At 38.8% G+C, this 15,267-nt stretch overlaps 1 protein-coding gene across 1 annotated transcript; it reads right to left on the minus strand.

The window, feature by feature from the left end:
* Nucleotides 1-202: 202 nt before the first annotated feature.
* Nucleotides 203-10,672, minus strand: si:dkey-191g9.5 (rap1 GTPase-GDP dissociation stimulator 1). The gene is made up of 14 exons (XM_043254608.1): nt 10,327-10,672; nt 8,907-9,011; nt 7,711-7,833; nt 6,679-6,804; nt 5,972-6,100; nt 5,046-5,171; nt 4,742-4,885; nt 4,437-4,568; nt 4,213-4,347; nt 3,583-3,708; nt 2,902-3,041; nt 2,682-2,808; nt 1,825-1,953; nt 203-1,658 (listed from the first exon to the last, which is right to left on the minus strand). Exons 1-14 carry the CDS (start codon nt 10,337-10,339, stop codon nt 1,531-1,533), a joined length of 1,683 nt encoding a protein of 560 aa, XP_043110543.1. The 5' UTR covers nt 10,340-10,672; the 3' UTR covers nt 203-1,530.
* Between the last annotated feature and the right edge of the window lie 4,595 nt (nt 10,673-15,267).

Genomic DNA, 15,267 nt, shown 5'->3' on the forward strand with positions numbered 1-15,267 from the left:
AGTAGGCAACACAACTATCTCCGGCACTGATAATAAATCAGCACTGAGGTAATGGATGATGAAAGTTCAGCTCAGCCTTCACTTGAATAAATTATAAAGTGTATTAAAATAGAAAAACGATATTTTAAGCCGAAATAATATCGCACAACATTAATATTTTTCTTGTAGCTTGAACAATACAGTGTAAGAAAAAAACATGCAATCTCACTTTATTTTCACTTTATTGCCAGAAACGAGCTGTTCTGGTAAACCGTACACTTTACACACAAAAATAGTCTATTTATATTAAAAATGTAATCAACACCCATTAGCGCAGCTATAGAGGACGGACAGAGATTGTGCTGTTTGTCAAGCTGTGAGGAGCCTGGTGATCTTCGGTGCTGCATGAAGCCTTCTAATTGGCCGCGTCCGATCCACCACACACATTCAGCTTGTTAAATCTGAAAAGTCTGTCGTTGCCCTCGGGCCATCTGTCTCTGGATATATACAAGCCGCACACTCACAGACGTGGTTCAAAACGTTACTTCCGCTGACACAGTAGTCACTAAAATTGCTCTGTTTTGTCGATCGTCTGGAGTCTGACCTTGACCGAAACCGAGCAAACAGTTTTTTAAGACAGGGATATACAAAGATGCAAACACAACAACAGCATTTACACAACACTGCTAGAGTTATCAGTGATGATTGCTTTTTTTTTTATTTAGACTTAGGAAGCTCAAGAACTCTTCTTGATATGTTTCTGGCTATTGCTTTCGTGATATGGAGATTCGGTTTTGTGCTCATGGCTAGCTAGAAATAAATGATCAACATGATCAAAGAATCTGCATTAAAAAGCCCTACACCAGAAAACTAAAGTAGTAAGGCCAGCTATGATATGAAAATAGTCAACCCAAGACATACTCTTTCCTAACAATATATATATATATTTTACATTCAACATTATATAACTTTAAGATGAAATGTCACTTCAGCAGTGTTCGTGTACTCTGATAAAAGAAACCACAAGACAAATACAACACTACTCATATTAAGAGCAGTGCATCGTTTCCAACATAAAAATCAAATGTTTGTTATTAATTCATTTCCATGGATAGACAGCAAGCTCATAGACAGATTCGCTAGATCTAGTGCTCTAATAATGGAAGTCCGTGGAGAATATAATTGCATGTTTGTATGCAGATATTAAATTATTTTCCACTGAACACTTAAACGCTTGTTTCGGAGGGCAGCAGGTTCATTACTGGTGCCTGATGAATAGTCTGTCTCCCGAATGTTCCTGTTCCTGGGACAGCTGACAACAAATTACATCTATTATGGACAAACTGACTTCCTCCTACTTTAGATGATGAAATCGCACCACGTCTCAGAAGTGAGCGGGATAAATTCGTATTGCTTTGGTCTGACTACATGCCAAGCTAGATGAAGCAACTGCGTGTGCGTGAGTGTTTCACTAGCCTTATGGGGATGACATGTCATAAAATATCCCCACAAGGATATCTGTAAGTGTGTCTGGAAGATGACTATGCAAGTCTAGGCGGTCTCAGAAAGAACAGCCATCACCGTGTCGGCCTGCTTCGCCAGCTTTGTGCTGGTGTGAGCGGACAGTTTGGACAGGGTGTCCCTCAGGTTTAGAGATGTTATCTGCTCCCGTAACATGCCTGTAGGAGAAAAAGAAGAGGGTAAAAAGTAGTAGTTAGTTCGAAACTAAGGCTGGCAGAATCTTCAGAGAGAGTTTGATTAGTTAATAAGTAGTAATCTAATACAGGTAGACTGTCAGAGATCAATCTTTGGCGGTTCCACAGTGTGTTATTTAGTGGTACTGACTAGAGTTGGCCAGGCTGCAGATGAGGCCTAAAGCGCTGAATTTGACCTCCACGGCCACGACGGGGTCATCTAGCATCTTCTGCAAGGTGGGAAGGAGATCTGCATCCCGAAATGGTTCTTGGACTGCCTCTGCACAAAAGAAACGGATATACCGTGATTGGAGATTTTTAAAACAGCAACTGTTTTTTAAAAGAAGATCTTTTTTAGCGAAAGAAGCATTAGGTTTTTGAGCTGTAAAACCATCAAAATAAATTGTGCGACAGTTTTCATTCCGAATCTATTAATCATCCCTGCACCGTTTTGTCGATAAATTATTGTTAAATGATTGTTAAGGCCTTGATCGGTTGCTTTAAAAATGTTCTGTAACCGTACGCAAAACTCATTCAACTGTCCTGATTGTGAAAGTTCATACAACAGTTCAATAAACAACAGTTAATATTAATAACTGACATTTTAGACACACCAAAAACAATTTAGATGTTTTGGCTCCACCCAAAAAAAAAAATCCAAACAAAACCACAGCAAAATTAACTTGCATGTCTCGAACCAGCACATACGCATGAGTAGTCAAAACCCATGAGAAAAGTAGTACTGTATCCTGAATCCCATGAAGCAATAGGAGAGGATGACGGTAAAGCAACGGACACTGTAAGTCACATGACAAAATCTGTGATTTGAATGAAGCTGTGTTTTTGAATGAATCGGTTTAATGAATGACTCAGTGACTCACTTATTATGACAGTTACAGTGTATCCTACAGAAACTGTTGCATGACAAAAATAAGCTTAAAAATCCCTAGACAGAAAAGTACGTATATAAGGTAAGTCGTTTGAATTGAGAAATGTCAAAAGTCTTACCGATGTCTATCGCAGAAGCAATGGCCAAAGCGACTAAAGCCTCATTCTGCATGATGACGTGCTCGCTGGTTGCCATTGAGATGAGATGCTGGACTCCATCTGCTTTAATGACAGTATGGATGACTTCCTTTAAAGACAATGGAGGGAGGTATTTTAGAACAGTTTATCTGACTATAGTTGCACGCGGCTACAATTACACACGTGTTTTTCTGAAACTCACAGGGTTTCTGCTGTGTCTTATGAGGGCTGCTAAAAGACGGTTGGCCTCGCCTCTGACACCAGCGTGATCTTTAGCCTCGCACCACTCCATGACCCGTGCTAACAGAACCTCATCCTTCCCCAAAACCGAAGCTGCCTCCTCTACAGGAAGAGTACAGCGGAAAAGAAGAGAGAAAATATGCTAAAAATAACTGTTGACACATTAATATGCAAATAAAAAAAGAGATGCGGCGGTAGCACTTTAAGGTTTGTTTACATCTGTATTTAGTTACGCAGATAACCTTTGTTAAGGGAAATTATCACTGGAGCACAGACAGTAATTTAGTGCGTCAAAGCCCTCGCAGGCCTTTTGTCTGCGTACAAGGGTGTCTAAAATAACACACTTCACCGAAGGGCAGGAAATTACAGACTCTTGAACAACGGTTTAAAGTTGTACGGAGAAATGATAATTCTTTAGCCATCATAGTCACTTGGCAGGTAATTGTACAGTTTAGCAAAGCTTTTGTCTAAAATGACAACATGTTGTTTGCCATGTCCTCCTTTTTAACAGCCAAACGAATTAAGTTTTTTTACTGTTACGTCGTTACACTGCATTGAAGAATCGCTTTTGCATGCAAGTTCATTTTATATGTTTGTACAAACTAGTCTCTTTATTACGTGTCCAGTTTTCTTGACTCTTTACCTTGGCCGTCCACCATCATGCGCAAAGTGCCCAGGAGTTTGAACTGCACGGGAGGCATGTCAGAGCGCAGAAGGGTTCTGATCCTCTCCGTGACCCCGTCCTCCAACATACGCACCTTATTGGAAGCTACACCAGGAAAACAGAGAGACCAGCGTGATGACACATCTAACCACAGACAGGAATAATAGAAAATAAGTCTATACTAGTTGGCTTGCTAGCGAACTAGCATAGCCAGTTAAGTTTATTTGGCTGACCGAGGAACTCTATCTAGTTAATTTGATTAAAAAACCTGCTGGAAAAATCTACACACTTACATCCCATACTGAGGACTAATATTCAGACCTGTCCATATGCAGGTGGAAACCTATGTGGTTTTTACGGGAAATGCAAAAAATGTGTCTTAAATACTGTATGCATTTGGAAAGGCATTATTGGAGTATCTTTTTTTTAAAGAAATGATTTCTATTAATCAACAAAACGTAATTTAAAATTGTAATAATATTTCACAACATTACTGTTTTTACTGTATTTCTAGTAAAAAATGTAAATACAATAAAATACATAAAAATCTTACCAACATAAAAAAATTAAAAAATTAACAGCAGTGCACTTTGAAAAGAAATGAAGCACCTGGAATGGCAAGATTTCTAAGTGCACTGAGGCCAGCGTGCTGCACAGAAACATCTCCCTCTGCTACATGCTGCTCCAGCAGGTCTAGAATACGAGGGACAACTCCTAAATCCAACATCTTCACACAGTTGCTGTCTAAGAAAAAATGAGAGGGAGAAAACTATTTTCAGTCATTTTAAACTCAAAAAAATCAAGTCAGTCAAAAACCTCTGTGTTTATCTCACCATTTCTTGCAAAGTTAGCAATGGCCAGGGCTCCTGACAACTGCAGCTCAGTATTTGATGACTGTAGCCAGGAGAGAACATCCTGATACACCATCCCCGTCCCTTCCCCAAAACACTTCTGCATTGATTCATCTGTAAGGAAAGGCAGAAAGATGCTAGAAAATTCAGAACAGCGCTATTCTTGCATTGCATTTTTGATGTATTTCATTAGACTCTGTAATTTTCTATGGTTGATAGTCTGATGGAGTCATAATGAAATAGCTTAAATTGATAAAATCCTTTGTAAAATGACGTTATCAATGTACCTCCCAGCAGGAGGGTCACTATGAGGTTTGAGGCCACTTTTATGCTGCAGAGGTCATGTGTGTCAGATCCACCCTGAAGAGTTCGAATCATTTCAGAGAGAGCCTCGGGCACGCCTGCTTCCACAAACTGCAGTTTCAGATTATCTAAAAGACACGATCGCAGTCACACAAGGGATTTGCAAGGACATGCACAAGTACATTTTAAGCTCACTTCTAGACATCATCAGAGTAGCGATGGCAAGTACATGATACCAGCAGTGTTGTACAATCCATATTGATCTGGTTTTAATGTTAAGTGTCTTACCGCTCTCTCCCAGTGACCCAAGAACCTCTAGTATGAGATGCCGGCGTTCTGCGTCTGGAGCCCGCTTCAGCTGATAGGTCAAGACCTCCGCTACACCCACTTCCACCAGGGCCTCTCGTGCAGCATCTGATCACAGTGATGGAAATCACAGTCAGTAACTAGATATTAGACATATTATAAAGAAAAGTACTCAAATGTTTCTGTAAATAAGTGTAGTTGAGAATAAGCGGCTACGTCAATCTTACAGATGCATAATATATTGGTAGGATTGGGGACGTTGCATATACATTATATATACATTTATAGACATATTAAGCAATATTGTGTAATTCTACATGCTCATTTCACCTAGTTTTATGTTTAAATGACATTTGTCATGAAATTGTTCAACGTAATCTTTAGAAAATCTCAAAATGATAATATTTTTTTTTATATAGCATCTTGTGATGCCTAAATTCACTTATGATATATTTTTTATATGATCCATTATGTAAATAAATAAATAATACTAATAGTGTAAATAAATAAATTGTTTAATTGATTAATTTAATATCAATATTTATGTTGTAAAATGATTAATCGCATCCAGAGTAACTTTTTTACATATTATATGTATGTGTACTATGTATATTTATTATGTATGTACATACATACACATATAGTACGTATTTTGAAAATATTTACAATTTGCAATGAATCGTTTGACAGCACTAATCAATACATGACCATTAATTCATTCATTCATTTATTTACATTATTAGCACCGATTTATTTAGTTAGTTATTGAATAAATAAATGAAAAGTAAACAAGTATTCAATATAGATAGATATCTGGTGTATCGCTACTCAGTGGGACAATGCCCAGTCAGCTAGTGTTTTTATTGTATATGATTTTAAAGCTTCCCTGCTCTCTATTTTCGTCTTACCCACATCAGCAAGGTTGCAGAGAGCCAGCAGGCAGACGTTTACCAGTGGGTCATTCTCAGGATACTGCTGCATTATGGCCACCAGCCTGGGGATTACACCATTCTCCACCAGCTGCGTCTGCTGAACAGCTGAAAGAGAGAGACACAGGCAGGACTGGCGAGTGGGCACACTAGCACAGGCAGCCAAGAAAGAATGGGCGCTGAGAGCTACTGAAGATGTGAGGATATAATGGAGAGAGGAGCACAAGGAATGAATAGCAATTTATTTTATTCTGCACGTGTGTAATGAATGCTCAATATGAATAGGCTGCGGAGAGCTAAGCCTCAACAAAACCAGAGCAGAATATTTATTTTATCACTTTATGTAGGAACGGCTACTAAGCCATCTTTTCAATTTAGAATTCAACATAGATTATTTCCCCCTTCAGCACAACCCTAGAATTTATAAAGACAAGAATCCCTTCAAACGCGATGTTTTAATGCCAAACGCTGACCTGTGAACCATAATATCAGGAGACCTGCACGTGCATGTTCAAGAGGTGGAAGGATAAACCGAATCAAGATCCTGACTAGTCAAATTAACTTTGTGGTGAGAAAGAAAACTCTGCTGAAGCGGAAGCAAAGGGGTTGAGAGGAATTGTGCGACCAACTGGAGACACATCAACACGATTGGATGGATTGCAATTATCTCTCTCCAGTGCACTCACCATTTTCGAAGCAGATACGTCCAATTGCTCGGCCTGTGTGCAGGAGCTGGTCCTGGTCTGGGCTGTTCAGTAAAGGCACTAATGCGGTCACCAGACCTGCTTCAATACAGCGCTCCCTCACAGCAGCTGGCACACAAACAAAATAATGGTTGCAAAAACGGGTTTATTTTTTTCCTTTTATACAATGATGCCACTGAAGAACCATTCTGGGTTCCCAAATAAACCTTTTAGTGAACATTTCTATTGGTAATGAGAAGACAGCTGGTTCATACTTGGATACACAAATATGTGGGTGTTTCATCAACTACAGCATCTTTCGGCTTAATGTGTGTGTGTGTGTGTGTGTGTGTGTGTGTGTGTGTTTGTTTTTTTTTACTTAAATGGTATATTGTATCTCAAATAATCAGACTAACTTCTAAGGCTAACTTTATTTTCACTGGAAATGACACAATAAAATATACTGTTCACAAGTAAAATTAAACTTTGTTAGCTGTTACATGTGTAATATTTATTTGTATGCTTTTATCCAAGTGACTTACAGTTGAGGAACATAAGCATTTTACAGCAGAGCCAGCGATATTCAGCTTTACAAAAACTAAATTATGATCAAAATTGTTCATTGGAGCATTCAGTGATGCTACAACTGTGAGAAAAAATATGTGCCTCATTGATCTAAATCAATTCACACAATAGATACTGAAACTGTCTACGCATTTCACTAATACAGTATTTAGTAGTCATATCAACACTATAAAGAAACAATTGTAATTATGAAAAAATAAATATATATATATATATATATATATATATATATATATATATATATATATATATATATATATATATATATATTACATGTGGATTTTCATAAACTGAGAAAGTAAAAAATTTTTTGAATGATAGCTTGTAAAATAGAGGACCGAGGTACAGCAATAAACCCACTGGCTTTGTATTTTCCCCTGAGATATAAAACTGGATAATCCTAAAGAAACATCCATATAGGCAACAGACTTTATGATAAATCTCATTTACCTTCTCTGGCCATCTCTGCCACCAGTAAAGTGACCTGAGAGGTGAGGGGACTCTTCTTCCTCAGGACTTGAGCAAGTATGGGCAGAACACCACTGGACACTATTTTCTCTGCTGTTCCTTTCTCTGGGGATAGAAATAGATATGATTATTCTCTTTGCACATTTTGTCATTTCATATACTGATGTACTATAAATAAATCCATGCGATTATGTGTGTAAAACTCCTTATAGGTGTGTGCTCTGTTTTTGTCGACTGGATATCACCATTAAATAAAACCAACTAAACACTTCAACAAATCTTCCCTGTTTTTCACCGATGTCAAATAATTTCAGACCGCACATTCTTCCTGATAGCTCATCCCGTTGCTTCACTTTTTCTTTGATCTCCTCTCTCAGGTTTTATTCCGTGCACTTCAGAGATGCTTTGACACGAGGCCTCGGAGTAATCCGTTCGAATTCAAAGTGGTAGATGGGAATCTGCTTCAGAGAGTTACTAGCAGGGGGAAATTTGTTATTAAAGCATGTTCTCCTCAAGAAAAATATCCACAAGGGCCACGGTGGCAGGTCAAAGCTGTCAGAGGAAGCCTGGCTGCCATGGTAACATCTACTTTGTGTTTTTTTGCGGGGGCTGCGTTTCCATTTTTAGATGCACTTGCGATCCGAAAGCGCAAGGAATGTGCCAAGAAGGACAGCTGGTGCAAACTAATTTGTGAGAATGAGAAGAAGATGGGGAGTGAAATGGAGTAAAGGAGAGAAAGATTAATGAGATTAACCCGTTCTCTCCTTTGCCTTCCCTCTCTCCCTCTCTCAAATGTAAATGCGGATTACTTGTCTCCTACTTGTGCCCCAAATCTGCTAGCAGGAAGATAAGCTGACCCTCTGCTGCCCCCTACATTGGATTGTCTTCCCACACACACACACACACACACACACACATAGAGTACTTCAAGTAGGCAAAGGCAAATAGCAGCTCACAGCAGGATGAGTGCGATGCTAAATGGTGCCCTCACTCAGTAGAGCTTCTGGCAACAACAGATGTCAATTTCACATGCGATCATGGCTTTTTACAGAATCTTATAAAGGTCACGGCACAAGGATTAGACGTTGCAATAAACAAACGTACAGGTACGAATGAAAAACAGTTTTATGGAATGAGGGGTTGATTAGACAGAGGGGTAGTTAATCGGTGTAACTCACTCTTCTCTAATAGAAGGTTGAGAAGAACATCCAGATGAGGCTTCAGCTCCTCCTCCACCAGCTCTGTGCTGACACTGATGGCTTTCAGGGCCTCGCTGAGAGATTCTGAAACAAAATCATGAGCATCATTAGCGTCACCATCCGCCGCACAGCATTTCAAACTAACAAGACATTTTCACGATGATTCATAACTATCTCAGTTATACTTTATTCATGAGTTCAGTGAATTTCCCAAGCACGTTATCAGACTAAAATACGAGTAAAGTAAACCGAATGTCTTCATTATGATATTATGGGTTTTAAAATGATGATTTGGTTGATAGTGGATATTTGTGCACGCTTTTATTTTAGATGACTTAAACATTTACTCTTAAAGCAATTGTAATTAGAAGCATTTAATGCAATCGTCGACATGAAATGGAAACTGCAAACGTGTGTCATTACCTATTCCTAAAATATAACCAACTGAAATGGCTTCATGAACAAGATAAACGTAGGAAGGGACTTGATGTGGTCCACTGGGAAATGACTGGATGGTTGTTGTTTGCTAATTACTGCTATTTCTTGAGTGGCAGGTTGCAGGAAAGGAGGAATTATTATCCCGTCATTACACTGATGCACAAGTCATTAGAGAAGAAACGTCACTGCAAGAGAGGGAAAGTTAATTTTTTTCCCCCCTCATGGTACTAATGTCTTTCATGGATAAATAGGTTTTAATAAATACTGCAATATTGCAGAAAAATAAGGACTGTACATTTTGATTTCATGGTGATATTGGAGTTAAAACCGACACCAAGCATTATCTGTGAGTTGTTCTTGCTGTAGATAAAAACATCAATGAAAAATAATTCCTTTTTACCACAGTATGCACTACACAGCATTACAGGTCGTACGCTATCTGCAGTTTTCCCCTTTGCACACTATGACGGTCATTCCCGGGGCACAGGAAGCAAACAGTGCCAGAATAAGAGAGAGGCGATTCTGTATCTCTTCTGTAAGTAATCACCCCGATAATCCCTGGTAAGCAGAGTGAAAATAGACATAGAGCTATCATACCTTTCCCTTCCCCACGCTCCCTGTGATCCACAATAGAGGTGTCCTGCAAAATAAGCCCTCTCTCCATTATAGTTGTAAAGGGCATGCTGGAAAGCAGCAGTGCGTATGAGAGCTGGGCGGGGTTGAGGATACCCTGGGGCTCTCATTAACCCTGGGTGTCTGGCTCCCAGCATGCCCATATTTAAACACCCACACGCCGATGATACACCTCTCAAACAATGAGGACGACCGCTCCGAAACCCAAGAAACCGTGACCTTTAGATGCAGATGGCGTATCTGTTCAAAGTTACACCTCGTGTTACAGTTAACAACTTGCAGCAGAAGCTCAAAGAGGATTTGCAGAGGAGAGACCCGAATCGCTTACCTATGTCTGCCATGAGCGCAGGTCCCCTGAATCTCTGTGATTGTCTCGGCGGGTTGTGGTTACAGAGGCAGCCCTCCACGAGGCAGGATGGACGGCTCCAGCCCTGAGATCGCCCGAAGTCTGTGAAGCAGCCGTGCCTTTCCTCCGTTCAGCTCCTCACCCTTCCCGTTTGTGCTGATCACACATGCGTATTCCTCCGGTCCCTCGCTGTCATTCACTCCCTCACTTTCACTCTGCGCCTCTCAGTGACGCTGCGTGCACTTTGGCTAATTCACATGCCCTATTATTTCTGTGTGTGTGTGTGTGTGTGTGTGTGTGTGTCTCTCTCTCGCCGATGCAATCCTCCCCACCCTGGTCCTCGGCTGTCTAGCAGTATTCTTGCTGCCTCTCCCTCCCTCCCTCCTCATAATACACTCTAAATCCTAAAGCTGCTCAAAGCTCATCAGTTGACAATTAGCCTGGGGAAGACGCTGAGGCTGACACACTACCCTCAGCTCTTAGACGTGTTCTGCACTGCAGTTGTACACCCCTCCATCTTTGGGTATTATTACAGCGCAAACATGAAACACGAACACTGGGGTTGTGTGGCCCAGGGGGTCTGGCAGCTATTTATCAAGATGTTATTGTGGCTATGTCAGGGGGGAAGACTCATTTAAAGGGACAGTTCGCAAGGAAAATGTATTTTGTTTTCATTTGGTCAGGTTATGTCATTCCAAACACCTCGTTCAGCAGAATGTCCAAGCTGCTGTATTTTTGTATAATGAAAGTGGATGGAGACCAGGGGCTGCTGGCAGCTGCTTTTGTTTCACACACACACACATACAAAAAGAGTTGGAAAATAGGTAAAGAGCCATTTAGAAAAAGGAGCATTAATGATACCATATGGCATATCTGCAGCTCACATTTATAATAAACACTGTCTTGCACATGTGTCAACATTTTTGTTACAAACAGGCCTAAAATGTGTGGACATTTCTGCCCTTATAAGGATTATTAAAACATTTGTCTTCATAGCTTTTACCAAAGGTTTGGACAGCTCTTATCTAAATGATGACAGGGTATTAGCTTTGGGCTGAACTGTCCCTTTAAATCTTATCAGGGCCTTCTGAAATGTATCTGTGAGTGTTTGCAGTAATAAAATATTACTGCAAAGGGAAGCCACGTCTGAATCAAATGAAAACAGATGACCTTGAGGGCAGACGACGCAAATGTTGTTACCACTAAGAGGGTCTTTAGATTTAATTATACAGCTATAGCCAAGAAGAATTAAAACTGATGATAAAGATATTATTACTGTTGAGGGACAATTATAGTATTCTTTGTCTTTAGTATGGGTTTTCTCAATGTATACATATTATTTATCATTTTAATGCAACTTTAATGCATTTAATCCATTCTGCAGTGCCATGAATACATAGTATAGCAAGCATCATTAGCAGTAATTTAAAAGATACCAATCATACAATTGAAATAAAATAATGTCTAATAGTTGTTGACCTGTACATTTATTTACCTGGTACAATATTTTGGTTTAAAGTGTACCATGTTACTGAAGAATTACTATATCAATGTTTATATTGAATATCACGACACATTTCCAAAATAACTTGTACTTTTGACACTAATTTTGGTATTGATTTCCATGTGAAAAACCAAAAGAACCTATGCTTATCTTTTATGCAGAAATGTGTGGCTGTGCCCCAGTGTGTGCTTCAATTTAGACCAACAAAGAGCTCCCACAGTCATTGCTACAGTCATTTCCATATAATGGTTCGAAGCAGCAGGTGGCAGTATGAGGCTGTCAATTTAGTCAAACCATTTGAGAAGAAAATGTAAGTGTTTTGTTTGTAGGTCTAAAAAGAAGAGTTGGAGACATTTTTCATAGAATACTTTAAAACTAAATTGCAGGTTGTCACGAAAGTGGCGCAAATAGTTACATGACAGGAGCCATTTCATTCTGGTATATTTACTCATATGAGGCTTGTGTTAAAATGTTACAGAAAGATCACATGATGGGTATTCATGCATTTGAATATTATTAGTGTCAAAGACCTCTACATAGACATGTTTGGGTTATAATCAATATATCGACTTATTACACAATATATGAACATGACCTCAGTAATTTCTTGCAATGCAACATACTGCCCATTACAAAAAAGAAAATCTGTAAATGTAAAAATCTCCATAAATGTTCTTTGTGGATTCGTCTTTTTCTACTAAGTTTTTTTTAAAGGTATCTAATATTTTGAAACTTATTTCCACTATCTTATTTCCATGATCTAAATATTTTTAAGAATTAAAACCTTTGTTGTCAACTGAAAGTGTGTAGGCCTTCCCGCATTATTATGCCTTTATATTATGGTTATACATATACATCACTTATCGAAATTATTTATGGGGCAATATATCGTACAACAAAAAGCTGTTATCGTGACAGGCCTAGTCTGGGTCCAGTGAATGATTTGATATTGCTATTATAATAGCATCTAACCCTCACCCATACAGACAAAGAAAAAAAAACAATCAGGGAACTCACATCTGCTTAAACAATGGTTCTACTGACACTCTTACTGAAGCCTTTCCTGCTAATAAATTTGAGTCCTGGAGATCAAGGGTTAGGGCAAAAAGTCAAATGTCACACTAAAGACATCCATTCTGACCCAAATGCACGAGTAAAGGAATTCAGTTCATGTGTTGTCTAACCACTAATGGCTAGGGCTGCATTAAGCATCGCAAGCTTAAGTTGAGCGTAGAACCATTCTCACCAATGGAGCTATGATTCATTTAGGCTTATGATGCCTTTGGGTGCCTTTTATGATTGATTTATGCAGCCCTGTCTCCATAAGACCATTGTCAACACTTAACTATAAGCTGTAAGGATGTATGAAATTGACTAAAAGTGAAGACATTCATAATGTCTATCAAACAGTGTTACCAAAAATGTATCAAAACTGCTTTTAGCATTGATTATAGGGATGCACTGAAAACCTCGGTCGCAGCAAATTATCGTCCGAAAGAGAAAAAAGGCTGACAAAAGGCTACATAAACATAAGATACGGCGCGGTTTGACTCCGCTCAGTATTCCATTCAATTCAAATAACCATATTAGAATGATTTCAGTGTGAAGACTGCAGTAATGACTTTGTCCACTAACATTTTCACAAACTGGCTCGTTATGACAACACTTGCCCACCAGACAATCATTATGATTAATGTAATTAAAGCAATCATGTGAGGAGTGCAAACTGAAGCCACCGTGAAACAACTGAAACAAGAATCATAAAGGTTTGCTATTTCTATGAAGTCAACGTTCCTCATATTTATTTGCCCTTTTGCTTTAAAGAGCTTTCTTTTCTTGCAGACAGTTAAAGTCTATACACGCATATTGAGAATATCCACCAACTGTAATCATGAAATACTTCCTTAAAACAAATATACAGTGCCAATCATTGATGCAATATCCTTGCAATATACCATGAAGCAACAAAGTCAAAAGATGCGGGACGGAGGTGAGGTAATTGCTCTACAGAATGCACTGTTGACCAGACAGACTTCATTAGCTAATGGATCTGCCTTGCATTAATCAATTCACAATTCCAGACAGTCCTCTGAGAGACCAGACTGTCTCTATTCTCCTTTCTGCTCTCTCTATCATACACACACACACACACACACACACACACACACACACTTTTGTGTTTTGTCCTGTGTTATTTCCCTCTATTCCCTATGGACAAAACCTTAATATCTTCTCACCCTTATATCGTCTCACGTCTGCCTACTGTACATGTATGAAATTAAATGCATGAATTAATTAAACTAATAGGGACATGCATTTGCCAGAAAGACGGAGCTGAATCAAGATCTCAGAGATGCAAAACAATGCTCCGCTTTGGAGTAACGCATAAAAATGTGCACATCCAGTGTGTATTTGCAGTACACGTAATTTTCAGCATTTGTACGGTGTTTGTGTGCGTGCACTGTCTCTGAGCCGCTGAATGTCCTTGTTTGGCAGATGGGGTGTCATGGCTGAGATCTACAGGGGGTCTGGACTGAGATCCCCTGCGTCTGTAGCACCACATAATGTGCCATCTGAGAAAAAGGCCCACACCATGACATCTCATCAAAAATTCATACACTCAGGGGGCTTCTACTATCCTCAGGGAACATCTCCCATTATCATAACATTGAATATAAAAGACTCAAAGAGAAGACTATATTTTTTTAGATTTTTTAAAATCCGGTTTCACCGACAAGGATTAAGCCTAGATGCCTAAATGTAAATCCGAGCTCTTTCAACTTGCGCTGAATGATCTTAAAACATGTCAGTGCCTTTGTTTTGTCTTAAGATGCACACCAGCAATGCTTTTTTCCAAAGCATGTTTATAAAATTTGCGTAAATGTCCTAATTGAACTATAGCCCAACCCTGTCTGCGAAAAACATAATATAATACAATACACTACAATATAATTATTATATAATAATATTATATTAATGGCAGGCTGGTAGAACCTGTCACATCAACAAAGAAAAAATAAAATAAATAATTAAGAGAAAGCAAGATGAAAGCATTATTAAACTTATTTAGTAAACTAATGCAAGTGGGTCACAATTAGTTTAAAATTCTATAAAGCTGAAAATGATTATTTAACTTTGTTTCATTCCTCTGCGGACACTCGATCGTAAGCTTTAAAGTCTCTTAATTCCTTTCCCCCTGACTATAAGTTATACATAGTTCAATGATATTATATTAAGCCTTCCATTCTTCCTCCACATCACGTTACATAGCTGCTGACAACCATTAAACTCATTCTAAAATTAGAGTGAGAGATTATTACAGAAATACATCCAAGAAACTTCAATAGCTTGATTCCCACAGTAACCTAAGCTATTCATTTCACGTTATCACTGAATATAATCCAAGAGCAAATGTGTTG

This window comes from Puntigrus tetrazona, chromosome 13, assembly GCF_018831695.1.
Source record: "Puntigrus tetrazona isolate hp1 chromosome 13, ASM1883169v1, whole genome shotgun sequence".
In the NCBI taxonomy this organism is placed as follows: Eukaryota; Metazoa; Chordata; class Actinopteri; order Cypriniformes; family Cyprinidae; genus Puntigrus; species Puntigrus tetrazona.